General features: G+C 39.9%; 1 protein-coding gene across 2 annotated transcripts in view; it reads right to left on the reverse strand.

Moving 5' to 3' along the window:
* JADE3 (jade family PHD finger 3) overlaps positions 1 to 26922 on the reverse strand; it is a 155289-nt gene that overhangs the window by 23599 nt on the left and 104768 nt on the right. For both annotated transcript variants that reach the window (XM_025372683.1, XM_025372682.1), the window contains exons 5-8: positions 17312 to 17502; positions 14190 to 14401; positions 8178 to 8345; positions 3864 to 3980 (exon numbers count right to left, since the gene is read on the reverse strand). In XM_025372683.1, the coding sequence (XP_025228468.1) occupies positions 3864 to 3980; positions 8178 to 8345; positions 14190 to 14401; positions 17312 to 17502 (688 nt within the window). The remainder of the gene's footprint in view (positions 1 to 3863; positions 3981 to 8177; positions 8346 to 14189; positions 14402 to 17311; positions 17503 to 26922) is intronic.

Raw genomic sequence — 26922 nt, forward strand, 5'->3', positions numbered from 1 at the left:
TATGTTTGTTCATGTCCCAAGGGCTCTACAATCAGTAGGTGGTAAATCCAGCAAGGCTTGTGTCATTCCTTTCAGGGTGGTGAATTCCTCCTGGCCCTGGGTGGGTCCAGAGATATTATCTGGGACCCACGGCCTGGAGTCAAGAACCTTAGGAATCTATCTGATGCCTTCTTCTACTGTGGCTAAGCTGGCACTCAAGCTGTATGACAAAGTCCTTTCTACGTTTCCTCCCCTTTCCTCATGCAGAGGAGTCTCTGTAATGAAATTCCTTATAATCAAAATTGTAAAAGTCTCAATTTGGTAAGACCTTTATAAAATAAAGAATCTGAACTCAAGTAATGAAAGTAAGAACTATTGCTCTGCAAATGAGAAACTTACACCAGAATGTTTCATCTCTCAATCTGTTAATCCATCATCCATCCATCAATCTAATATTAACTGTCTGTCTACCAGATCTGGGTATAGGGGATCTAAGGATGAAAGTCTAAGCTTACAGTCTAGTAGGGCAGATAAAACTCAAAGATAAATAACCATAATAGAGGCAGAATGTGGCACATCAGGGCTGTAATACAATCCAGGTCTGTTAAGGTCAAGGCCAATATTTTCTCTTACTGCCTTCTAATCCAAAGTGCTGGGATTACAGGCATGAGCCACTGTGCTTTTTACCAAAGTCTTATTGCCACTTACTAATTATTGTAGAAAAAAAATAAGCCTGGGCAACACAGCAAGACCCTATCTCTATGAAACAAAAAACTTAGCCAGCCATGGTGGCGTGTGCCTATAGACCTAGCTACTTGGGAGACTGAGGTGGAAGGATTGCTTGAGCTCAGAAGTTCAAGGTTATAGTGAGCTATGATTTCACCACTGCACTCCAGCCTGAGTGACAAAGCAAGGCTCTCTCTTAAAAAAAAAAAAAAAAAAAAAAAAAAGGCCAGGTGCGGTGGCTCACTCCTGGAATCCCAGCACTTTGGGAGGCCAAGGCGGGTGGATCACCTGAGGTCGAGAGTTCGAGACCAGGCTGGCCAACATGGTGAAACCTTGTCTCTACTAAAGATACAAATAATTAGCCAGGTGTGGTGGTGTGTGCCTGTAATCCCAGCTACTTGGGAGGCTGAGGCAGGGGAATCGCTTGAACCCAGGAGGCAGAGGTTGCAGTGAGCCGAGATCGCACCACTGAACTCCAGCCTGGGCAACAGGGTGAGACTCTGTCAAAAAAAGAAAAAAAAAAAAAAAAAAAGAAAAAGCACGGTGGCTCATGCCTGTAATCCCAGCACTTTGGATTGGATGGCCAAGGCAGGAGATCACCTAAGGCCAGGAGTTCAAGACCAGCCTGGGCAACACAGCGAAATCCTGTCTCTACAAAAAAATTTTTTAAATTAGCCAGGTGTAGTAGTGTGCACCTGTGATCTCAGCTACTCAGGAGGATCGTTTGAGTCCAGGAGTTCAAGGGTGCAGTGAGCTATGATTGTGTCACTGCACTCCAGCCTACGTGACAGAGTGAGACCCTGTCCCACAACAAAAGCAAAAATGAGGGAAATTGCAGTGACTCCAATAAAGAAAATAAGTTACTGGATATAAATCCAATGTCCTACTATAAAATGACCAAATAATAACTCTGAAAAATGAAAAATATATTATTTTTAGAGGGGGAAATGCATATCACAAATGAATCCATGGTACAATAAAATATGAATATATTTATTCAATAAACCATAATTAAGCACTAACAATGGGCAGGCACTCTACTTTGTGCCAGGGAAATTCACAGAAGAATGATGCACAACCTTGGCCCTCAAGGGACTCACATATGGGCAGCAACCAGGAAACAGCTTAAACACACAGGCAATGTCCTAGGGTAGTAATCCCCATGAAAAGAGTTTTCCTTTAAATATTTTTCCTTTATTATTTTAAAGTGGCATAGTTAAAATAAATAAAATCATCCGAGAAAGGTTAAAAAAAAGAGGAAGTAGCCAATTCTGTCAGATATAAGAATGAATTCAAAAAATTAAAAGGGTCTTTGGGGGTCCAGATTATGTTCTTCAATTACAACGTCCCAGTAAAAGACCCTGGGTTCCTTGGAGGAATAGCTAATCCCAGGTCTACAGTAAGAAATCTACACGATAAGCCTGGAAAATACTGTCATGCCAGACAGCAAGAAATCTCACAAAGCGCCTAGCGTCATTATCCCTAAAGCCAGAGGTCCCCAACCTTTTTGACACCAGGGACCAGTTTTGTGAAAGATAATTTTTCCATGGACTGGGGGGAGATGGTTTTGGGATGATTCAAGCACATTACATTTATTGCACACTTTATTTCTATTATTATTACATTGTAATATATAACGCAATAACTATACAACTCACCATAATGTAGAATCAGTGGGAGCCCTGAACTTGTTTTCGTGCAACTAGACGAGCCTATCTGGGGGTGATGGGAGACGGTGACAGATCAGCAGGCATTACATTCTCATAAGGAGCGCTCAACCTAGATCCCTTGCATGCACAGTTCACAACAGGGTTCACGCTCCTATGAGAATCTAATGCCATTGCTGATCTGACAGGAGGCGGAGTTCAGACGGGTAACCCTTGCTTGCTCACCACTTAACCTCCTGCTGTGCAGCCCGGTTCCTAACAGGCCATGGACCAATACTTGTCTGTGGTCTGGCAGTTGCGGACCCCTGCACTGTGCAATGATATTATATGTCTCCTCTTCACCGAAGAAGGTCGGCAGGCAAATATAACTCCAACCAGCTTGCAGTTCACATGCAGGAGGTCTGAGAGGTGAAAGGTCATCCTTTCCATCCCTCTAGCCAGCAGAGCCATCTTATTACATTTGGGACAGAAGGAGAAATAACATGGAAAGACAAGGCAAGCTTTGTGCCTTTGCTGGAGGTAACTGGCTGTTCCCAATCCCATCCATGTCTCCCCTAATTGCAGAAAACCATATACTGCATGTTCTCACTTATAAGTGAAGCTAAACATTGAGTAGACATGGACACAAAGAAGGGAACAGACACTGGGGCCTACCTGAGGGTGGGGATTGAAAAACTACCTGTTGGGTATTATGATGATTACCTGGGTGAGAAAATTATCTGTACACCAAACCTCTGCAACATACAATTTACCCATGTAACAAACCTGGACACGTGCCCTTGAACAGAAAATAAAAGTTGGAAAAAGAAAAAAACAAAAAAAAAGAAATCATGTCCTTTGCAGCAACATGGGTGCAGCTGGAGGCCATTATTCTAAGTAAATTAATTAAGAAACAGAAAACCAAATACCACATGTTCTCACTTACAAATGGGAGCCAAACAGTGGGTATACACAGACATAAAGACAGGAAAAATACAGTGGGGATTACTAGAGGGAGAAGGGAGAGTACGAGGGCTGAAAAACTACCTATTGGGTACTTACTATGCTCACTATATGGGTGATGGGACCAAATGTATTTCAAACCTCAGCATCACACAATAGACTCATGTAACAAATCTGCACAGGTACCCTCAAAATTGAAAATAAAAGTTGAAATTAAGAAAAAGGAACATGGGCCTGGTTGTTTCAGAATTATAGCCAGTTTCCACCCAGGATGGTATCATCTAGCTTTAGAAATCACTTAATTCATCAGCTCCGACAGCAAAGGATGAAGATAAACTATCACTACGAATACTGAAAAGAATAAGCTTAATGGTCCAGAGGCAATATCCAAAAAAAGGATTTCCAGAAATGGTCCGTACAATGGCAGAGCCCTGAGAGTGGATGGGTGATCTCCTGAGTGACCTTTCAGTAGACAGGACACTCTCACTGGGAGGGTGAGTCCAGCTAATTTGGTGTTAGCCCACTCTACTACTTCTCATGGGGACTTACCTGAATACAAGCCCCTGTCTTCAACTTGCACAAGTTGCAGACTAAGGCCCACCGACTGGGTGGGATGTGGGAGATCTTCGTGATCGGTTCCATCCTCTCAGGACAAGCAATGCTGACCTACAAATAAAATACCACCATAAGGCAGAAGTACCAAGGCATCCCAGAAGTACCTTTCACAAACCATAAATGATGTTACATAAAGCTAAGAACATTAAAACAACGAGGTAAGTCACATCTCTTAAGGTTAATATGGAATCAAGAATAAACAAAAGTTATTTCCACTGCTCAGTCCTTCACTCATTTCCAGTAATATAAATAATTCACATATGGGATGAGAGAACAGGAGTATAGATTAGGCATGATTACCTTTCACTTTATTTCTTTTTTTTTCTTTTCTTTTTTTTTTTTTTTTAAGAGACAAGGTCTCCCTCTGTCACTCAGGCTAGAGTTCAGTGGTGTGATCATGGCTTACTACAGCCTTGAACTCCTGGGTTCAAGTGATCCTCCCAACACAGCCTCTACCACACCTGGCTAATTAAAAAAAAATTTCTTTTTGGCTTTTATCCAAATGACAGGCAATAACAAATGTTGGTGAAGAGTGGAGAAAAGGGAACCCTCATACACTGTGGAGAAAAGGAAATGCTCATACACTGTTGGTGGGAATGTAAATTAGTACAACCACTATAGAGAATAGTTTGGAGGATTCTAAAAAAAAACAAAAAAAAAAACAAAAAATAGAGCTACCATATTATCCAGCAATCCCACTGCTGGGTATACACCCAAAAGAAAGGAAATCAGTATATCAAAGAGGTATCTGCACTCCCATATTTTTTGCAGCAATGTTCACGATAGGCAAGATTTGGAAACAAGCTAAGTGTCCATCAACAGACAAATGGATAAAGAAAATGCGGTACATATACACAATGGAGTACTATTCAGCCATATAAAAGAACGAAATCCTGTCATTTCCAACAACATGGATAGAACTGGAGGTCACTGTGTCAAGTGAAATAAGCCAGGCACAGAAAGACATACATTGCATGTTCTCATTTATCTGTGGGATCTAAAAATAAAAACAACTGAACTCAAGGAGATAGACAGTAGAAGGATGGTTACCAGAGGGTGGGAAGGGTAGTGGGGGGGAACAGGGCAGGCAGGGGGTGGCAATAATTAATGGGTACAAAAAGGATAGAAAGAATGAATAACACCTACTATTTGATAGCACAACAGGGTGACTATAGTCAAAATAACTTAATTGTACATATAAAAATAACTACAAGAACATAACTGGGTTGTTTGTAACACAAAAAGGATAAATGCTTGAGGGGATGAATATCCCATGTTTCATGATGTCATTATTAGGCATTACATGCCTGTATCAAAATCTCATGCATCCCATAAATATATACGTCTAATATGTACCCACAAAATAAAAAATTATTATTATTATTTTTGTAGAGACGAGGTCTTGCTATGTTACCCTAGGCTGGTCTTGAACTCCTGGCCTCAAGTGATCTTACTGCCTTGGCCTCCCAAAGTACTGGGATTACAGGCATGAGCCACTGCGCCCAGCCAAGGTTACCTTAATGAACACTTTTACTTAGGAACCAAAGAAAGCTACTGAAAGTAACTAAAATTCACAAAATCGAGTATCTATTATGTTAAGAGATGGTGCTACATGCCTTGTTGTTTCATTTGATCAACTAAGGATGAAAAACAGAGGCAGTGACAAGTCTTTCCATTTGGTTTACAAAGGAACCATGATATTGTTGGAAAACAGCACATTTGTGTAATGAAGAGACTGCAGAATGTAAGTAGAAAGGATGAGGATGACATTTTAAAACCAAAGTCTTTAAAACCACGTGACGATCATGAGCTTACCCTACTCCCTCAGTCAAAGTAGCTTCAAAGTGAAATTAGTCTTTGGGAGAGTACTGAAAAGAAAGGGATGCTTTTTTTGTTTTCCTTTTTGAATCAGGGTCTCACTCTGTCATCCAGGCTAGAGTGCAGTGGCAGGATCAGAGCCCACGGCAGCCTCGACCTCCCAGGCTCAAGTGATCCTCCCACCTCAGCCCCTGAATATCTGGGACTACAGGCATGCGCCACCACAGCTGGCTAATTTTTTGTATTTGTAATAGAGATGGGGTTTTGCCATGTTGCCCAGGCTGGTCTCAAACTCCTGGATTCAGGTGTTCTGCCTGCCTCGACCTCCCAAGTGCTTGGATTACAGGCGTGAGTCACCACACCCAGCAGAAAGGGATGTTTTAAAAAAAGATGAAAATATTCTTTTCCATGTGAAAATAAGGGGTCAAGCAACTGCTGGTAACAAGTATTTTCATTCCCCCTACCCCGTCAAATATATACATGAGTTTTTAAGAGAGATACAGCTTTAAAAGGTGAAGAACTGTCAAATAAGGATGCCAAACTAGTACTGGTTCTGCCCACATCAGGAAACTAACAGATCTTGAATAGTCCAGAAGGCACTAGAAACCAAGAACTAGAAACCATAAGAGAATGCCAATAACTGAGAAAGCTTATTTTGTTTTTAAAGAGCTCTTCCTGAGTCATGTTCTGGACTTTTATAAGCTGAGAGCCTACTCTATTAGCTGGGGGATTTGCTGCTGGAAAACAGTCATTCTCAAGCCAGAAACCTGAGTTTATTTTATGTCTAGATGTTCTTAGTGAGAAAAAGAAATTACTATTCAAATATTTTTTAAAAATATTGATGTCTATAGCCATAGGAATACAAAAGTATACATATGGGACTTTTAGTGTAACTCTGTGAGCTTCTTTATTAGACAATAACTCCCCGGAACCAATATTAACAAGATTAAAAACAGGAAAATCTTAAAGGAGAATGAGTTACTGATATAATATCAGCTCCCCATTAACTAGATTCTGCAGTCTCTCTTGTCATGCCTAACAAATCTGCTGGCTTGGATAGTGGTTGGGGAGACAGGATATGAGTGGGATATCCACACAGCTAAAGAAATAAAAAAAGGCAACCATAAGAAGAAGAAATGTCTGTAAGCCCCAGTTTAATTAAGTTAGTGTACATGTAGCCACTCAGGAAATACCAGCAACTGAAGGACCAGGCTAGATGACAAATCAAAGTTTGAATAAAGAGGGTCTTTGGCAGATGTTGAGTGTAAGCCCTGAAAAGAGCTTCAAAAAGTAAAGGGCGTCGGCTGGGTGCGGTGGCTCACGCCTGTAATCCTAGCACTTTGGGAGGCCTAGATAGGCGGATCACCTGAGGTCAGGAGATAGAGATCATCCTGGCTAACACAGTGAAACCCTGTCTCTACTAAAAATACAAAAAAAACAAAAAAAACAAAAAAAACAAAAACATTAGCGGGTGTGGTGGCGGGCACCTGTAGTACCAGCTACTCAGGAGGCTGAGGCAGGAGAATGGCGTGAACCTGAGAGGCGGAGTTTGCAGTGAGCCGAGATTGCGCCACTGCACTCCAGCCTGGGCGACAGAGCGAGACTCTGTCTCAAAAATAAAAATAAAAATAAAAATAAAAAATAAAATAAATAAATAAAAATAAAAAAAGGTAAAGGGCATCTATCACAGTAGACAAAGAGCTATTGCTCAATTTGTAACAGCCTACATGTAAACAACCCAAATGCCATCAAAGGAAAATGAATAAATCAGAGTATATCCATACAATGGAATATTAGCAATAGAAAGGAATAAACTATTGGTACACACCACAACATAGAGTGTTAGCCAGACCAAAAAGAATATATACTGTATGAAGTTTAAAACCAGACAAAATTAATCTATCATGATCGAGATAAAAATGGTGGTTATTCTTGGGGGATAGAGACTGGAAAGTGGGCATAGAGGATCTTTCTGGGGTGCTTTATGTCTATTTTTAGGTATTTCATGTCTTGGTCTGAGTTGTGGTTACAGATACATACAAGTGTAAAACATCACAAAACTCTACACTTAAAATTTGGCATCTAAACATAAGTTTTACCTTAAAAAATCCTGCTGCTCACATCCTGGTCTTTTGTGTCTCTCCTCTCATACAAATTTATCAATTTATACATGATATACCCAAATATCGTGTACATATTTGGGTATTATCCCAAGTACCACGGGAATACCACCTATATATTAATCAGCATGGGCTTACATGTACGTGTGCATCCAAGAAGGATCTGAGGTAGCTCAAGTGGAAGTACCATTACTTCAGAAACATGGGCAAGCATGAAGCATCTCCATACTAAGCCTGAGTCAGTCTGAATGTTGTGGGGAACAGGGACACCCTGGAGCAAATGGTCTCATAGGCCTGGATGAATTCTTACCTCTGGGATCCACAGGGCACAGCTGACATGAGCCCATTTAGTCCCTGTCTTGGTGGTCTTCATGGCTCCACCTTTCTTTGGACATAACACACATTGCGGATAAATGCCCAGGACACAGGAGCGACACAACCAGCTGCCTTCTGGGACCTTGAGGATGCCATAGCAGGCCTGGAGGTACGAGGAGGAGAGGGGAGAATGGTCAGTACCTTCTCACCAGGGTTGGTATCTGTTCTGATACACAGTCACAGAGTATCCTCCGCTTTTGGGAGAAAGGCAAATAAAGCTGAACAAGTTTATATCCAGTATCGAGTGATTTAAAAATACTCAAAAAAGCAACTTCCACCATCTGTCCTAAGATCAGCATGTCTGTCCATGAGAACTGACTTTAAGGATGATAGAACAAGACTAGGAGATACAGCCAACCATTAGCCCAACTGTTATCTAAGTGTTGTGATTACAGCATTTTTTTGGTCTGTTTTCTAAAGCTTCTTCAATGACTATGTATTATAATTAGTCAAACACTTATTGAACATTTCCTAAAAATCATACACTGCTGTGATCAAGAAAAAAATGTTAGAAAATAAAGAGAATGAAACTTCTGAGGAGCAAATGAACTAACGTTTATAAAAAGCCTATTAACGCCTAGTGCATAAAAAGTACTCAGTAAATCATAGCAATTGCTTGCTTGGGTTGAAGAAACAGAGACTTGTGAATGAATCTTGAATAGAATATTACACTAATCACAATAATTCATAACGAGTTCTGGAAGGTGCTTCAAATCCTTTATGGAATGAAGTTGGACAAATAAATAAATGAATTACTGTGAAAGACTGGAGATTAGTTTGGGAAACATTCTAGACTTCCTTTTTGCTATCCCCAATCTTGCCCATCATTTCCTCCTTACTGCTCTACTCTATTAGAGACTAACTGATTCAATATGGCAGCTTCAAAACTTGTCTGCCTCAGGAGATTCACCCGCAGCTCAGATTCAAGTTATAACAGTTACCATAATATCTGCCCCCCACAACCTGGTCCTTTTCCAAACTCCTTTTTTCCATGTCACCACCATTCTTCCTATCTTCCAGATCCAAATTCCTAGACTTGTATTATTCACTTTCTTTCATCTGCTGACCTGGTGCTTGCTATTCTCCCTACAGTGGCCCCAAAACTCTGACCTTCCTCTCCATCCTCACCACTTGCTCTATCCAAGTTCTCATTATGCCATGCCTGGATTGATTAATTTCTGCATTTTCTTTTTCCCCCTTTGTACCTTCAACCCTTCCTCTACTTGGCTGCCAGATTGTCCTCACTAAAAGAATCCATACCATTGTACAGTGGCAAGCCCTTTAGATATTCCTTCTACTCTTACCTGCCCCCCACCATCCAAACTAGGGGTTGGCTGTTTTCCAAGGTCTGTTTTATAAAGCCAACAAGCTAAGAATGGTTTTCACATTTTTAAAGGGTTGTAAAGAGAAGAACATGTAACAGAGACTGTATGTGGCCTATAAAGACTGAAATATTTACAGCGGATCCTTAAAGAAAAAGTTTACTGGTTCCTTATCTAAAGCCTGCTGCTCCTTGTATCTCACTATCCGATCTCATGCCCCACTATACCCAAACACAGGGCTTCTGACTTGGACAGGCAGGCCTCCTGGTTTTCTCCATAACTGGTCATTCTCATTTTCATGTCCATGTGTCTAAGCAGTTTCCCTGCTCTACATGGTTAACTGTTCTTTGCATAGTTGGACCTTTCTCACCCTTCCAGACCTGGTTCAAACTCCAGGCCCCTCCAAAAAACTTGCTTAGGTCACTGTAGCCCCTTGTGTTTGTCCCACTGCCTGACTCCCGCCCTCCACTCCATGCAATTTCCCTCACCAGGTACGCAGTCAACATCATGTGTTCTTTATTTTTATTATTATTATTATTTTTGAGACAGGGTCTTGCTCTGTCACCCAGGCTGGAATGAGGTGGCATGATCTTGGCTCACTGCAGCCTCGTAGTGAGCCTTGGCTCACTGAGCCCCTCCTGGGCTCAAGCAATCGTCCTACCTTAGTCTCCTGAGTAGCTAGGAGCACAGGCATGTGCCACTCTGCCCAGCTAATTTTTGTAGAGACAGGGTTTTGCCACACTGTTCAGACTACTCTCAAAATCCTGGGCTCAACTGAACCACACTTTGGCCTCCCAAAGTGCTGGAATTACAGGTGTGAGTCACAGCACCCGGCCAGCACCATGTATTCTTTTTTTTTTTTTTTTTTTTGAGACGGAGTCTTGCTCTGTCGCCCAGGCTGGGGTGCAGTGGCCGGATCTCAGCTCACTGCAAGCTCTGCCTCCCGGGTTTACGCCATTCTCCTGCCTCAGCCTCCCGAGTAGCTGGGACTACAGGCGCCCGCCACCTCGCCTGGCTAGTTTTTTGTATTTTTTAGTAGAGATGGGGTTTCACCGTGTTAGCCAGGATGGTCTTGATCTCCTGACCTCGTGATCCACCCGTCTCGGCCTCCCAAAGTGCTGGGATTACAGGCTTGAGCCACCACGCCCGGCCCATGTATTCTTTTTGTCTACATTTGCTGTCATGTTTCCTCTCCTCAGTGAGATGTAAGTAATTTTTTTTCTTTTAATTAACCCTGGCCTACAGAACTCAATGAGATTTTAAGGTCACTAGAGGTAGAGCTGTTATCATCAATTTACCTGAATGCCCCCTATGCTGAGCTTGAGCAGGTGGTTGGATAGAACAAATGTGTTTAGCTCAAGAATTGAAGCTGGACTCTAGGTAGGCTCCTCTCACAACAGCAAGGCATCATTTTATAAGGTTTCTAACCTTTAAAGCTCTTTGTCTGAGGCCCAGAATGTTTGCTAGGAAATGAAAGCAAGCTTCCTCCCTAAAATAGAGTCTCTTTCAGACTGGAAGAGAGATCAGAGGCCGGCTCCTGGAATATCCTTTAGCTCCTGGCCAGTTTATTGGGCAGAACATCATTTACTGAGCCCTTTTGTGAACTTACTCATGGTCATAAGATCATAGATACATGTAAAAGGACTTGGAATGGCCCTAACTTTCACTTTTTTTTTTTTTTTTTTTTTTTTTTGAGATGGAGTCTCACTCTGTCACCCAGGCTGGAGTGCAGTGGCACAATCTTGGCTCACTGCAATGTCTGCCTCCTGGGTTCAAGCAATTCTCCTGCCTCAGCCTCCCGAGCAGCTGGGACTACAGGTGCGTGCCACCACACCCAGCTAATTTTTGTATAGAGACGGGGTTTCACTATATTGGCCAGGCTGGTATCGAACTCCTGACCTCGTGATCCACCCGCCTTGGCCTTCCAAAGTGCTGGGATTACAGGTGTGAGCCACTGTGCCCGGCCCAACTTTCACATTTTTTAAAGAAAAAATGGTAAATTCATTGTTAAAATCTAAAGGCTACTTATGTACACATCTCTTCTAAAGTACTGACTATAAGTGTATTTTTGTCACTGAAGAACAAACACTGAAATGTAATATGGTGTCAGTAAAGAAGAAAAATCATGTTTAATAAATTCAGATGTCAACATGTCCCCATTCTGTTAGGGAGTAAACCAAAGCTTCCAAAGCATTTTAAGTCACTTTTCAGCCGACAGAGGGAGCTCTAAGCTAAGTATCTCTTTAGAATCCAAGTAAATATACTCACTTTGGAAGAATCTCTTACGTGAAACTTTATAGGGTACCAATGCCCCAGCTTTAATACATACCAGTTTACATTCTGCAAGGTCTGGTCAGTTATTGTCATCTCATCTCTTTCTATGTGAGAAAGGGGCATCATTTATAGTCATTACCGGAATCGTTTTCAAGACTAATAAATAGCATTGGAGATAATTATGCTACATTTGATTTTGTTAAAGAACCTGAGAATACTTACTATTTTGTCCCAACTGTAAAGGACAAACATAGGAAATATATACAGATGACCTTTATGCTATTCCTTTTAAGCCTACTACAGATCCACAATCACTTATCTGAAACCTCTAGGGTAAGAAAAATTAGGAAATTCAGAATTGCTCAGATCTTAAGAAAGTATATATATAGTATATGGCCTAAGCCCCCAGTGGGACCAGGGGCAATACCATATAACCAAACACATTAATAGTTCTCTAACAAAATATATGAGTATTTACATAAAATGGATAAGGACTACAAATGGCCTCATACTGGGTGGGTTCTGGTATTGTCCTCAAATCAGTTCTGGTGTGAAACTTCAGCAAAAACGTATGGTTTTCAGAACTTTATAATTTTGGAATTGCAGAGAAGGGACTGTGGGCTTGTATCGTGAGATATAATACTTAAGTTCATAGTTAAGTGGTAAACATTTTCTGCTGTCACTTAAAGTCTGATATAAATGCCAATAATTGGTAAAGTGAAGACAAATTTTCAAAATTCACTTTGTTAAAGGTAAATGAAGAAAAAGACCCAATTGGTCACATAATAATTGTGAGTACCTTTTACATACAGGGTGGTTAGGTTAGGTGGCACAGGGAATTAAAATAATCTTAAGCCCTGGTTTCTATCTGCTATATTATCTATTCTAATTATTTTAGTCATTTTATAGCCAGAATGATCTTTCTAAAATACAAATCACATCCTCCAGGGTTGACAGGACAGAACTGAAGTTCCTTAGTTTGTCAGAAGGTCCTTTACACACATCTCTTGTATCCCTCTCCACCCTCACTCTCCATGCCTTCCCTACTCTGCTCTGCCACTTTATAGTTTCTGAAGCCTTCAGTTGCCTCTGACATACTTTGCCTGCTTTCACTACCCTGTATGAACATTTCTCCTCTCTGCCTGAACACACATTGCTGGTTTACTTGACATCTCCTTTTGGACATTAAGATTTAGCTTGGATGCCACCTCTTGGAAGTTGTCCCTGACCCTCATTTCTCACAGATGCACTTCCACAGCAGCTTGGACTTATATCTATAAAAACACTTGGCACATGATGCTAAATTGGCAGTTTCCCTATATTTCTTACACCAGACTATGATCTCCCTGGGGGCAGAGACCATGTCTGCCTCTCTTCATCACTGAGTGTGTCCTCAGCATGCAGCACAATCCTGGCCCATGGAGTACTGTACCTATTTGCTAGATAAATTAACAAAATGAATGAAATATAAACAGGTTCAGAAGAATGAAAAACCACTTAGGGCAAGGGAGTTCAAGAAAGGATCTGAACTAGACCTTGAAAAATATGTAGATTTTTGATAGCTGGGAGATAGGAGGAGGCATTTACAAATTGGAGTGCAGCTGAAACATGGGAGATAGGACAGTGTCAGGAATATTCATCACTGCACCTTGAGTAACCTTACTTTGTTGGAGCATAGTGCTTGTGGGGGAAAAAATGGAAAGAGCTGAGAGGAGGGTTGATATCATAATCATTATTAATTAAAAAGGCAGTGTAGTAGAAAGAATGACAAATAACCAGCTTGGGTAAAGTCACTTCACCTCTCCCGGTATTGTGTAAGATTGAAGAGTTACACAGTCTTTTGCAGTCCTAAAATTCTGTGATCTTTAAAAGTGGGGTGGACCTTCTTAGCAGTGGCATGTTTAGGGGATGGGGGAGGGTCTTGAGTGCCAGGATAAGGAGTCTGGACTTCTATCTGTAGGAAGTGTAAATTCACCAAGGTTACTGACCATGGGTGTAACCTCATGAGGCCATGGAGATTTGAAGGCAGAGGAGAGACCTCAGACAGGCAGCAATGAGATCCCCCTGGGGCAGGGGCCTAGGGGAGAACTGAACAAGGCAATCCCAATGGTCTGGGCACAAAGTGACACAATAAAGACCTGGGTTTAGCCCCATGGGGTAAAGTTAGTCAGCAAGTCATCTTGGTGGTCATAAGAAGTATTGTTTCTAGAGGAAATACTGAAGAACAACCAGGCCAAATCTTTATTTTCACCCTTAAATGCAAGCCGCTACCCAGATATGGGTGCTGGAGATCATCACTGAGCTTGAGAAAGGCTGACCGTAGGGAGGTGACGGTCTCCACTCTCACTAACCTGATGCACACAGACGTTACACTTATCACAGAACACCATATCATTCCCTTCTTCACTGTCTGGAGACCGGCACACATCACAGATCACATCTTCATCATACTCTATGCCTAGCCCTTCCTCTGTCTCAATAGCATGGTTCATATTTTCATGGCAATGGCGTTCCAGGACTTCTACTGTCTTTTCCATAAGATTCTCATCAACTGGCCCACAACCTGCACAGAAATACAAACAATCAATCAACCCATCAGTCAGCTGTCATTCCCAAATCACCTACTGTGAGCCCAGTGCAGGAGTGGGTAGGATTCTAAAGGATAAAAACATCTCTTTCCTGCTCTAAAACAACCAGATTTCAAAAAATCTTTTGCTAGTACTACTCTAAAATTTACCTATAATCATGTATTAGTGTTTGACACATGAAAGGAGATATACATTTCACCAGGTTCCTTAGAAGATATATTACTGACCCTTTCGATTTCTTGTCCAAATTCTAGCCAGTCTCCTCTTAAATCTCTATGTTCTCTTATTCCCACTGTAGGAGGACTTTCACCAAGCTTTATAATTCTGGACATGATCATTTGTAGCAGAGTAATTAAAATCACATAACTATTTGGACATAATAATTCATTCTTAGCAAGTTAGCTTCAATAAGCATATATAATGATTATACAAGGAAAATTTCATATGAAAATGTATGAAGCCCATAATAGAAAATTCTAGGTCCTATGTGTAGGTGATTACACATATAAAATATTTTGTTTTTCAAATATAACTTTTAAAAAAATCTAATAATATTTTTCAATGGCAAACTATAACATATAAACCTATTAAAATTTACAAAGCTCTAACTTCAATTCTGAAATTACCTTCTTTGCTTCCTGATTCCTTTTTCCAGCTATATCTTTATTTTATCTTAGCCTTCCACACTTATTAATCAAATTTTGTGAGAGCACTTATGTATTTATTCTAACAACTTGTAAACTCAGGAATAATCCTCAAAATGATTCAAAACAAACGTACCCAAGTATTCTACTTCATTTGTAATATAAGATGTCCTAGGAAACTTTAGAATTCCACATAAACTATCATTTTAAGGTTGTGGCTACTTATGAAACCAAAAACTGTCCAGGCCTTATGTTTCATTTTTCCAGCCAAGACAAGTTACACAGTTTTTTTTTTTTTTTTTTTTTTTTTTTGGAGGAAAGGAATATAGTGTCTGGTTACAAGAAAACTTGGATTAAAATTCCAACTTTACCTCATATTAGCTATGTAAACTTTGACAGGTTATTTATCCTCTTTAGGGCTTAGTGTTCTTATCTATGAAATAAGTATAATAATAAGAAACCCACTGATTTGTTGTGAAGCTGAGATGAAGTAATTGCTTAGTATGGTGCTCAATATGTAGTCAGCACTCAAAAAAGTCCTGAATTCATAATACGCTTAATATTGTTTTTAAAAAGTTTACTTTAAGCTCTTAGATACCTCACTGCAATATCATTCACCCTAAAGAAAAGCTTGAGATACTGCAATCCTCTTTTAAAATTCTTCCAAGCCTAAATGCAATGTGGTATACTGGATGGGATCCTGGAATAGAAAAAGGTGGTAAGTGGAAAAACCCTTGAAATCCCAATAAAGTCTGAAGTTAATAGTAATGTACCTGTATTGGTTTTGTAGTTTTGACATATGTACCATGGTAAAGTAAGATGTTAACATTAGGGGAACTGAAACTGTGAGGTGTATATGAGAACTCCCTGTACTAACTGCAACTTTTCTGTAAATCAAATTATTCCAAAACAAAAAGTTTGTTTAAAAAACTCATCCAAGGAGAATTAGTTACAAAATGCCAAAGGAACCTCATAATAAGGTAGTTTCATGCCAAAGGCAGCCTTGTAATGATTGTGATATCTATGGATATTATATGCATTATGAACACAAGCACACATTGAGCCATGGATCCATTTGATTATGTCCTCATATTCTGATTTTACTTCTCTGTCAGTCTTTTATTCCCTTCTCTTTGTGGTTGCCACCCTAAATTTACCACTCCCCTCTCCTCTTAGGGGGCAGAGCAAGAAAAGACAAAACAAAAAGCTTTAAAAAATCAAGGAATAAGGACTAGTTACTGGCAGAGTAACTATCATTCCCCATGCCAAACTGATTTAATATAATTTTAGTTTTTTATTCATGTGCATTCAGATGCTAGCCTCAAAAGAAAGAAAGGAAAAAGGGAGGGCAGGAAGAAAAGAAAAACCACTGATCCTTATACTAAAATGAACAAATGTGATTCAAACAGAAATGAAATAAAATGTGATTCAAACAAAAATGAGATCAAATGTATCTTTCACCATATCTTATATGGAGACTTAAAAACAGATGAACAAGAACTGTGTGTAAGTATAAAATGAGTTATCTTTCAGCCTAGCATTTCTCAGTATTGTTGGTATGGTATTGTATGGCACACATTTCCTTTAAAAGCATTAATTATGTTTACTTTCATATGTAAACATACATTTATTTGCTTTTGTTTCATTTTATTTTTTGAAAATTGTATGACAACTCTAGAACTCTGTGGAAGTAGCTAAGAACTGCTTTGTGAATGTTTTGCCCTAGGCCTGCAACTTTTCTTCCAGGCAGCAAGTCCTGCATTAAGGGGTACTGTCATAGCAATCTGTCAGTTGCAGTGGTGCTGCTCAATGCTGAAATTGGAGATTCTCCCCAACCCCTGCCAGAGGGGCCTCTACTTCTGGCCCTGCTCACTGATCACACTGCTTTTCAGGCCAGGAACCTGCCTCAGAATTCTCAACCAGAAGTCCAATCAGCTTTGGCCACTCTCAAACTTCCTGAATTGGGAAACAACTTCATGAAACCTACATGCTATCCTTGATCTGTGCCATTAACCATGAATAAGGAAAAAAAAGGTCATATTTAAATGTTATTGCTCTATTTCTATGTATGCATTTGAAGAAATATCTAACTGAAATAAGATAAAATCAACAAGAAAAATAAATGAAAAAGCCAGAAAAGAAAGGAGGCAACAAAATAAAAAGCTAAAGGGTTCTGATAACTTAAAAAAAAACAACAAAATATGAGTTAAGTCACAACTTACTTGCGAGAAAAGAACTTACCCATTTCTGCAAGGTCTTCATTGAGTTCCTGAAGCCAGAAGATGTCCATGTCATCTAGGTCATAGCGGCAAACAGATGCTGCCAACTCCATGATGTTGATGTAGCCAGGCTCTGTGGTGTCTGGACTGGAGCAGTGAATATACTTCCGGGGTCGGATAAACAGAACGTCCTTTACCTTCTCAGCTATAATCCTAGAAAAGCAAGAGAAAGACAATGATAACAATCAACAAATGACAGATTCCAGGCACTGAACAGATGGCTAAATGCCCTCTGGGAGGTATGGCAGATTCCTTTCTAGAAAGCAAATGGTTTTACAAATTTAGTTTTGTCATATGCTGTTAACTCACTGACTGCTAACAATATTCTTTATTCACCCTCATAGATCCTGGTTCCCACCATTCTAATTTTTAAAAAAATTTTTAGAGACAAGCTCTTGCTTAACCACCCAGGCTGGAATGCAGTGGGCAAGGTCATAGCTTACCACAGCCTTGAAGATCCAGTGATCTTCCTGCCTCAGCTTCTCAAGTAGCTGAGACTACAGGCACATGCCACCATGCCTGGCTAACGTTTAAAAAGATTTTTGGTGGGTAAGAGACGGGGTCTCACTATGTTGTCCAGGCGGGTCTTGAATTCCTGGCCTTAAGCAATCCTTCGAACTTGGCCTCCTAAAGTGTTGGGATTACTGGCGTGAGCCACCACGACCAGCCCATTCATTCTAAGTTAGTGTGTTCTTGGTACAATGGCCACCAAGTTTATTTAGAAGAGGAAACCTGGGAGGGGGTGGTATCTGCACAAAGGCACAGCCAGATCCCATACCAAAGATATATTTCAGCCAAATTAATAATTTTCTGTCATGGAGACAATACTGGATGGTGGTAAAGAAAACAAGCTTTAGTTTCACAGAGGCTTGTTTTTTTCTGCCACTCACTTACACGGTGATCTCAGGCTATTACTTTATTTCTTTGTTTGTTTATTCATTTATTTTGAGATGGAGTCTTGCTCTGTTGCCTAGGGTGGAGTGCAGTGGCATGGTCTTGGCTCACTGCAACCTCTGCCTCCTGGGTTCAAGTGATTCTTCTGCCTCAGCCTCCCAAGTAGCTGGGATTACAGGCACCTGCCACCATGCCCCGCTAATTTTTTGTATTTTTAGTAGAGAAGGGGTTTCACCATGTTGGCCAGGCTGGTCTTGAACTCCTGACCTCGTGATCCGCCCACCTTGGCCTCCTAAAGCGCTGGGATTACAGGCATGAGCCATCATGCCTGGCCACTTACTTTATATAAGGTTCAGTTTTCTTAGCTAAAAAGTAAGGATAACAATCATTAAATATGATAAAAAATAGTATCTAGCAAAGACATGGAATCAAGCTAAATGTCCATCAATGATAGACTGGATAAAGAAAATGTGATACACATTCACCACGGAATACCAGGCAGCCATAAAAAAAAAATGAGATCATGTCCTTTGCAGGGACATGGATGGAGTTAGAAGCCATTATCCTCAGCAAACTAACACAGGAACAGAAAACCAAAACCTGTATGTCCTCACTTATAAGTGGGAGCTGAATGATGAAAACACATGAACACATGGTAGGGGGAACAACACACACTGTGGCCTGTCAGTGAGGGGAGGGAGAGCATCAGGAAGAATAGCTAATGCATGCTAGGCGTAATAGCTTGGTGATGGGATGATCTGTGCAGCAAACCACCATGGCACACGTTTACTTATGTAACAAACCTATACATCCTGCACATGTACCCCTGAACTTAAAAGTTGAAGGGAAAAAAATGTCAAACTTGTAGGACTATTGTAACAATTATATAGAAAAAAACAGATAAAGTGTTTGGCTTAGTGTATAGTAAAAATAGATGCTCAATAACACCATTGTTATTGTTTTAATATTCCTTATTATTTTCACTATTTATGCAAATGAGTTAAAAGCCAAGAGGCCATGGAGCTATGCACACTCAATCTATTTCCCATCCATACACAATAGTAACCATAAATCTAAGCTCAAGCAGACTGATATTTCCCCTCACCCTTCCTGACATCCAAGAGCTCAAGGCAAGGAAACCAGAGAAAAAATAATTTTTTTTCACACCAAGTTATTATTGGTAGTTTAAATACTGTATGAGGCCTCAGAAAATTTAACCAAGAGAAAAATCTGGATTACTATTCTGTGGTAATTTTAAAGAACAAGGCGGGCCATCTAAAAAAATAAACAAACACATGTATGTCATAAAATAATGAAAATCATTTCTCCGGAAGGCTTCTGGAGCCAGTTTTCTTTACTCTAGAGTCATCATCACATATATGGAAGGATTTATAAACATAAACATATTCCAATGAATACACATAAAATATACACAGGCATAGTCCACCCTATAAACGTAGAGAATATTGCCTCCTAAGTATTCTTCCAAAAGCCTCTGATTCCAAATAATGAATCTGAATAAAGCTAATAACAACTACACACATTTGCACATTTTAATTTTTCTACCATATGGAGTTTTGAAAGCCAAAGGGAACAAATATTTGAGGAAAAATGCAGAAACCTCAAATATTAATTGAAACTAAAATTTTGGGAATTGCTGTTAGAGGCCTGCTTCCAACTGAAACATACCCAACTAAAAAAGGTAGGACAGACATATGAATTCTTCGGAGACTATGAGATTAAATATGTCATGTTTCTTTAGTGCATGGCCTAGAAGGGAGAATATCCAATTTTTTGTCAAGAGTTACCTTTTTCTAAAAGGAAGATCATTTTACTAACTATTCGTCTCAATTGCCTCAAATTCTACATGGAACAAGGTAGGCTATAAATGTTTTTCTATAACAATATGCTCATTAAACTTCTGGAAGAAAACAGAGGAGAATATATTTATGACCTTGGGGCAGGCAAAGATATTTTAAGTAAGACACAAAAGCCATTAACCATAAAGGAAGAGACTGAAAAATGAAACTAGAACTTCTGGTTATCAAAAGAGACAATTAAGAGAATAAAAAGGCAATCCACGGGACAGGAGAAGACATTTGCAATTGAACATAGACAACAAAGGACTTATATCTACAATATATAATAAACTCTTACAAATTAATTAGAAAAAGACAACCCAATTAAAAGCTGGGCAAAAAACTTAAATAGATACTTCACAAGTAAGGCTATCCAGATGGCAAATAAACTAAAAAGGTTCTCAACCTCATTAGTTAGCACGGAAATGCAAACTGAAATTACAATCACTATTATCTACCAGAATAATTAAACTTAAAAAGATAGTCCAAAAATTGAAAATACTAAATGTTGGTAAGGAAATGGAGGAAACGGATTATCTCTTATGCTGCTGGTGGGAGTGTGAATTCGAACAACCACTTTGGCAGCAGATATTATAGCTGAACATACACATACCCATGGTCTGGCAAACCCACACTAGGTATATACTTAGCAAAAGTGTACACAGATGCATACCAAATGATGAATAAAAAGGCTCATATCAGCATTTTTATGGTACATAAAAACTGGAAACAACCCAAATATGTATCAAGAGCAGAATAAAAAATATGGCATATTCACACAATGCATGACAGACGTGAAAATTAATGAATTACTACATCCAACAGCATGGATGGATGGCAAAATCGTATTGATGAGCAAAACAATCCAGTCTCAAATGACTGTATACTGTAGGAGTCTATTCATAGGAAGCTCAAAAACTGTCAAAACTATTACCTAAGGTGAGGCAGGTCAGTTACTGGCAGGGAAAAGAAGGAGGGGTTCTGAAGTGTTGGTAATATTTTCTTTTTTTTTTAAGGCAGTTCTCAGTGGTATGACCACAGCTCACTGCAGCCTCAACCTCCTGGGCTCAAGTGATCCTGCCACCTCAGCCTCCTGAGTAGCTGAAACTACAGGTGCACACCACCACGATGGCTAGTTTTAAAATCTTTTGTAGAGATGGGGTCTGTGTTGCCCAGGCTAGTCTTGAACTCCTGGGCTCAAGTGATACTCCCATCTCGGCCTTGCAAAGTGCTGGTATTACAGGCATGAGCCACCGTGCCCAGCCATGTTTTATTTCCTGATCTGAGTGGCAGATAAATGAGTGCATTTAATTTGTGAAAATTCATTGAGCTGTACAGCTTTGTGTACTTTTCTGTGTGGACATTAGACTTCAATGCAAAATTTACAATAATGATAATGACAGCAATGTCATCTCACTCATCTTTCCTCGTGTATCTTGAACTAAAGGTCTGCATCTAAGGACCGAGTCCATGACAATAAATTATATACTAAAACAGTAACACCAACTACGAGAAAATATGTGGGTAAAAGATGAAGTTAATATAAACTCACAAGGAGAAATTACTGTATTTATAATGATAGAGGGGGAAGGGCTGTGAGAATTAGTGAAAAAATATGTTTGGGATTTTTAAAATGCAGCTTCAATATCTTTGAGTATATATAACATGGCTAAAGCTGGAGGAAATCCCAGGATTATCCCCCCTGGATGGGTGATTTTCTCTCTTGGCTATGTACTATGGATAGAGACACTTTTTTTTTTTTTGAAACCAAGTCTCACTCTGTTTCCCAGGCTAGAGTGCAATAGCATAATCTCAGCTTACTGCAACCTCTGCCTTCCGGGTTGAAGTGATTCTCCTGCCTCAGCCTCCCAAGTAGCTGGAATTACAGGCACATGCCACCACGCCAGGCTAATTTTTGTATTTTTAGTAGAGACGGGGTTTCACCATGTTGGCCAGGCTGGTCTCAAACTCCTGACCTCAGGTGATCCACCCGCCTTGGACTCCCAAAGTGGTGGGATGACAGGCGTGAGCCACCGTGCCCGGCCTGACACACTCTTTAAATGGTCACTAGACCATTGACCAAATCAGCAAAAGCTCACAAGCCTAGGGGCATGAGCAATTTTGTTAGGATGAGGTAACCTCAACTTTCAATTTGGATGCTTGCGTGTAAATGAATGTTGTAATAACTTTCCAGAGGACTAGCCTTTGGTGAAAGGACCCACAATCACACCTGCTCTCCAGGGAAGGCTAGTGGCTGGATCACTACTACCTCTGGCCCCTGTGGATACTGCTGTGCCAACTGAGGAGGCAATAAAAAGGTAACTGCAGTCACTCTAACCTGATCTATGGCCTCCAGTGTCTTATACACAGAGACCTCTTAGTGTCTCTTCAGTTGATCTAAATATTTGGTAGGTACAGACTATGCTACATTTCCTAATAAGTGGATTAGAATCATTTGTGAACACTGCAGAAGCTGCATAAAACCAAAACCTCGTAGGTTTTGTAAAGGTTTGAAATAAATGCCTTAAAAATGAACTGGATAAGAGTTGGGTGTGGTGGTATGCTCCTGTAGTCCCAGCTACTCAGGAGGCTGAGGCAGGAAGATCACTTGAGCCCAGGAATTTGAGGCTGTAGTGAGCTACGATTACACGATTGCACTCCAGCCTGGGTGACAGAGTGCAACTTTATCTCTAAACACACAAATACAACTAACTAGATAGTAGTTACTGTAATAACAACTCTAGGAATAGTTTCCCAAGATGACCCTTGTTCATACTACCACTCTGGGATAACCACTTCTCTCCAAGCCTCCATGACTCAATCTATAAAACAAAGGACAATGATAACCCCTGCGACAGATGGTATTTTCCAAATCCCACATTCTTCTACAATGTGACTTTGTCATCTTCATCAAGTAGTGAAGTCTATCTTCCTTCCCCTTAAATAGGGGAGGGCTTGTGATGGTTTTTGATCAATAGAAGTGATGCCATGAGAACTGCAAGGCTGGGTCATAAAATGGAATGTAGCTCCCTCCTGGTTTGCAGGAATGCACGCACTTGGAGCCCTGTGCCTGAGGCCTGTAAGAAATCTGACTATGCTGAGGTTGTTAGGCTATGAGGAAGCCAAACTAATGGGAAGGCCATGTGTAGTCCATGTTATCCAAGCCCAGGGATGGGCTGTTACACAGATATGCAGTGAATAAGGCTTCAGTTGATTCCAGTGCCCAGCTATTGGGTCACTCTCAAACTTTGTTTTCTTTGATGAGGCCCTAGACACATCATGGAGCAGAGAGAGGCCATCCCCACTGTGCCCTATCTGATTTCCTGACCCACAGAATCAATGAGTATAACATAGTTGCTCTAAGCTGCTAAGTTTGGGGGCAAATTATCATTAGCAACAGTAACTGGCACAACTGCAAAAGGACTGTTTTAAATTTTAAATAAGATAAACGTGTGTGAAAGTGCTCTGTACATTGTGCTCCTTACTGAATTCTCACAATTGAAAGTAAAAGTGATAGAATGCTGCTGCCTGAAATGGGATGAAAAAGGAGGTGTGGGAAGAAGGAGATGGGGTGAGGAGAGTACAGGGAGATGGGAGAGGCCTAGATGACCAAATACAGCAGTGGAGTGGGAGGCAGGCATGTGTTCCCATTTATCATTAGGGGTTGTTCTTTTGACTTACTGTATGAAATATGGATATATTTTGAAAATAGAGTTAACAGGATATCCTGTTATATTGACTATGGGATATAAGACAATGAAGAATCAAAGATGACTAAGAATTTTGGCTTAAACTGAAAAGACAGAGTTACAGCTAGAAGGATAGATTTTTCTATCAGCTAAACCTAGAAAACTACAAATAGAACTGGTTTGGGAAGATCAGTAGTTCAGTTTGGGACATTTTTAGCCTGAGATGTCTACTGGACATCCAAGTGGAACTGTTCAGTTGGCAGTTACACATTTGAGTCTAGAGTTTAGTAAAGAAAGTACTGATCTCCATAGTCCAGTAAGTCCAGAGTTTACATTGCAAGGGGAAATAGGGACCTATCTGTATCCAATCACTTCCTCTTTCAGTTTTATTAACGATGCAGAAGTATATATTGTTAAGTGAAAAAAGCAAGTTATAGAATAATCCCATTTATTTATATATACATATATGCGTGTATATAAGCATATACTACACAGTTAATTTTTTTGTATTCTGATTTTTATTGGTATAATAATCCGTAATTTTAAAAACATACCCACATGCACACACACACAGTAAAACTTCATTAATCACTGTGTATTATACAACTTATAATGTTTGTTTGCTTTCAACAAAAAATGAAACATTGTTTTCCTTCCATTGGAATCTTACTGCAATAGAAACTGATTAAAATATATAAATGAATACCCAAAAAGAAATATCTGAAGCTCGCTGTTAATGACTCAAAAGCCTTCAGTCTACCTAGACACATGTAATAGGGTTAATACCATCTTTATTTGTTGAACTCACTTTCGAAAAATTTCTTTTGGTAGTCAATGCTTACCTAAGCAGCTATAATTTACAGTGTAAGATGGCTCTGTAATCTCTGTACCCCTCCCCTCAATCACCACATATATACACTATACTGAACTAACAGGAAAACTGCAGAAAGGACAGTGAAACAGATTGGAAAATCTCATCTGAAAGCCAGAAAAAAGATTCTGAAAGGATATGTTCTATCTACTCTTATATCTCCCTCATCCATTTTCAGTTACTATAGCACGAGTAGAGTAATTCTAGCACCCAAGGATCAAGTCAATTAATTTATATATATATATATCCAAAATTACTGCTCTAAGTCCATTAGGAAATAAAATGCTAAAGTATTTTGATAATCTTATAAATTAGTTAATAAATAAAGAGCAAGAGTGTACTTTGGTCTTATTAGTAAAGTTTCTCTAGCTGACTAACCTGTCTATAGGCAACAAAACAAGTAACTCAAGACAGGCATGGTAGCTTGTGCCTGTAGTTCCAGCTCATCACGAGGCTGAGGCGGGAGGACAGCTTGAACCCAGGAGTTTGAATTTAGCCTGAGCAACATAGCAAGACCTGTCTCTTTAAAAAAAACAAATAAAAAAAAAAAAAAAAAAAAGACAAACATTAAAAATACTACGACTGTGGTAGATCAAAGACGGCCACAAATCCTTTGATATGTCTTTTATTGAGAAATGGGGTCTATTTTCCTCTCCTTCAATTTGGGAGCCCTCTGCAACTGTCCTAATAAAATAGAGTGGAATTAATACTGTGTCAGTTTCTGAGCCTAGGCTTTGAAATGAGCACCTTCCACTTCTTACCTCTTAAAACATTCACTCTTGGAGTCCTGAACTGCCTGTAAGAAGTCAGACTATCCTGCTGAAACACTAGGTGGAAAGATCCTAAGACTATATGGAAATCTGTATAGTGTAGATCATAGCATCAACTACAGGGTTACAGTGGTGAATAAAACCAGTAAGGTTCCTGTGCTCTCATAGCTTTGACTTTGTAATGCCACTATCAAAGAACTGCAGAGAAGTGCTAGGTGTTCACCAAACCCTATTTCCATTTCCATCTGCGCACATAGCAAGACTGCGTTCTCCAGTCCCCTTTGCTATTAGGTGGGCCATAGGAGTGAGTTCTGGCTAATGATATGTAGGTGGGTAAGTCACTTCAAAGCCTACCCCCGCTTCCCCCCAGAAAAAAATCCAAACTGTATAACCCTCCACACACTTTTCTTGCTGACTGGATTCAGAAGTTAGAGAGTAGAAAAGAGTAGAAAAGAGAATGGGTAGTAAATAAAGGCACCATTCATAAAAAGAGCTTGTGTCCCTAAATAACTGTGTGGGGCAGAGGGGATCCGCATTCAAACCCACATTGGATGGAGACATGTGCGAAATATAAAGACTTCATTGTGTTAAGATGCTGAGACTGGTTGGGTGCAGTGGCTCACACCTGTAGTCCCAGCTACTCGGGAGGTTGAGATAGGAGGATCTCTTGAGCCCGGGAGGTAGAGGCTGCAGTGAGCTATGATCATGCCACTGCACTCCAGCCCGAGTGACAGAGATCCTGTCTCAAAAAAAAAAAAAAAAAAAAAAAAAGATGCTGAGACTTTTGAGGATGTTTGCTATAACAACTGGCATATTCCAATACATAAGAATTATTTCCCAATATTTTCAAGTACATTTTAACTTAATTTACCATTGTATTACATTAGATTAATTCCTCTTTTTTTTTTTTTTTTTTGAGACAGTCTTGCTCTGTCGCCCAGGGTGGAGTGCAGTGGCATGATCTTGGCTCACTGCAACCTCTGTCTCCTGGGTTCAAGCGATTCTCATGCCTCAGCCTCCTGAGTAGCTGGGATTACAGGCATGAGCCACCACGCCCAGCTAATTTTTTTGTATTTTTGGTAGAGATGGGGTTTCACCATGTTAGCCAGGCTGGTCTCGAACTCCTGATCTCAAGCGATCCACCCACCTTGGCCTCCCAAAGTGCTGGGATTACAGGCATGAGTCACCACACCCAGCCAGATTCATTCTTATATTTCTCTAACAGATTTACATTTTGTAATATTTTCTCCCTACAAGTGAGATTTCCATCGGCAGAAACTAAAGTCACTAACCAATTGGGTTTTAATTTTACCAAAACTAATATGAAGTAGCAAGCCCAAAGTAATACACTCAAAATTTTTTGTTTTTACATTCTGATACTTTCCATATGTTATTGTGAATTGCTATAACATACTTTATTAAAAACCTTTAGCACAGAATTAAGGAATGTCATCATGCTTTCAATGCACTCTGACTTACAATTTTTAAAA

This window comes from Theropithecus gelada, chromosome X (assembly GCF_003255815.1).
Source record: "Theropithecus gelada isolate Dixy chromosome X, Tgel_1.0, whole genome shotgun sequence".
Taxonomy (NCBI): domain Eukaryota; kingdom Metazoa; phylum Chordata; class Mammalia; order Primates; family Cercopithecidae; genus Theropithecus; species Theropithecus gelada.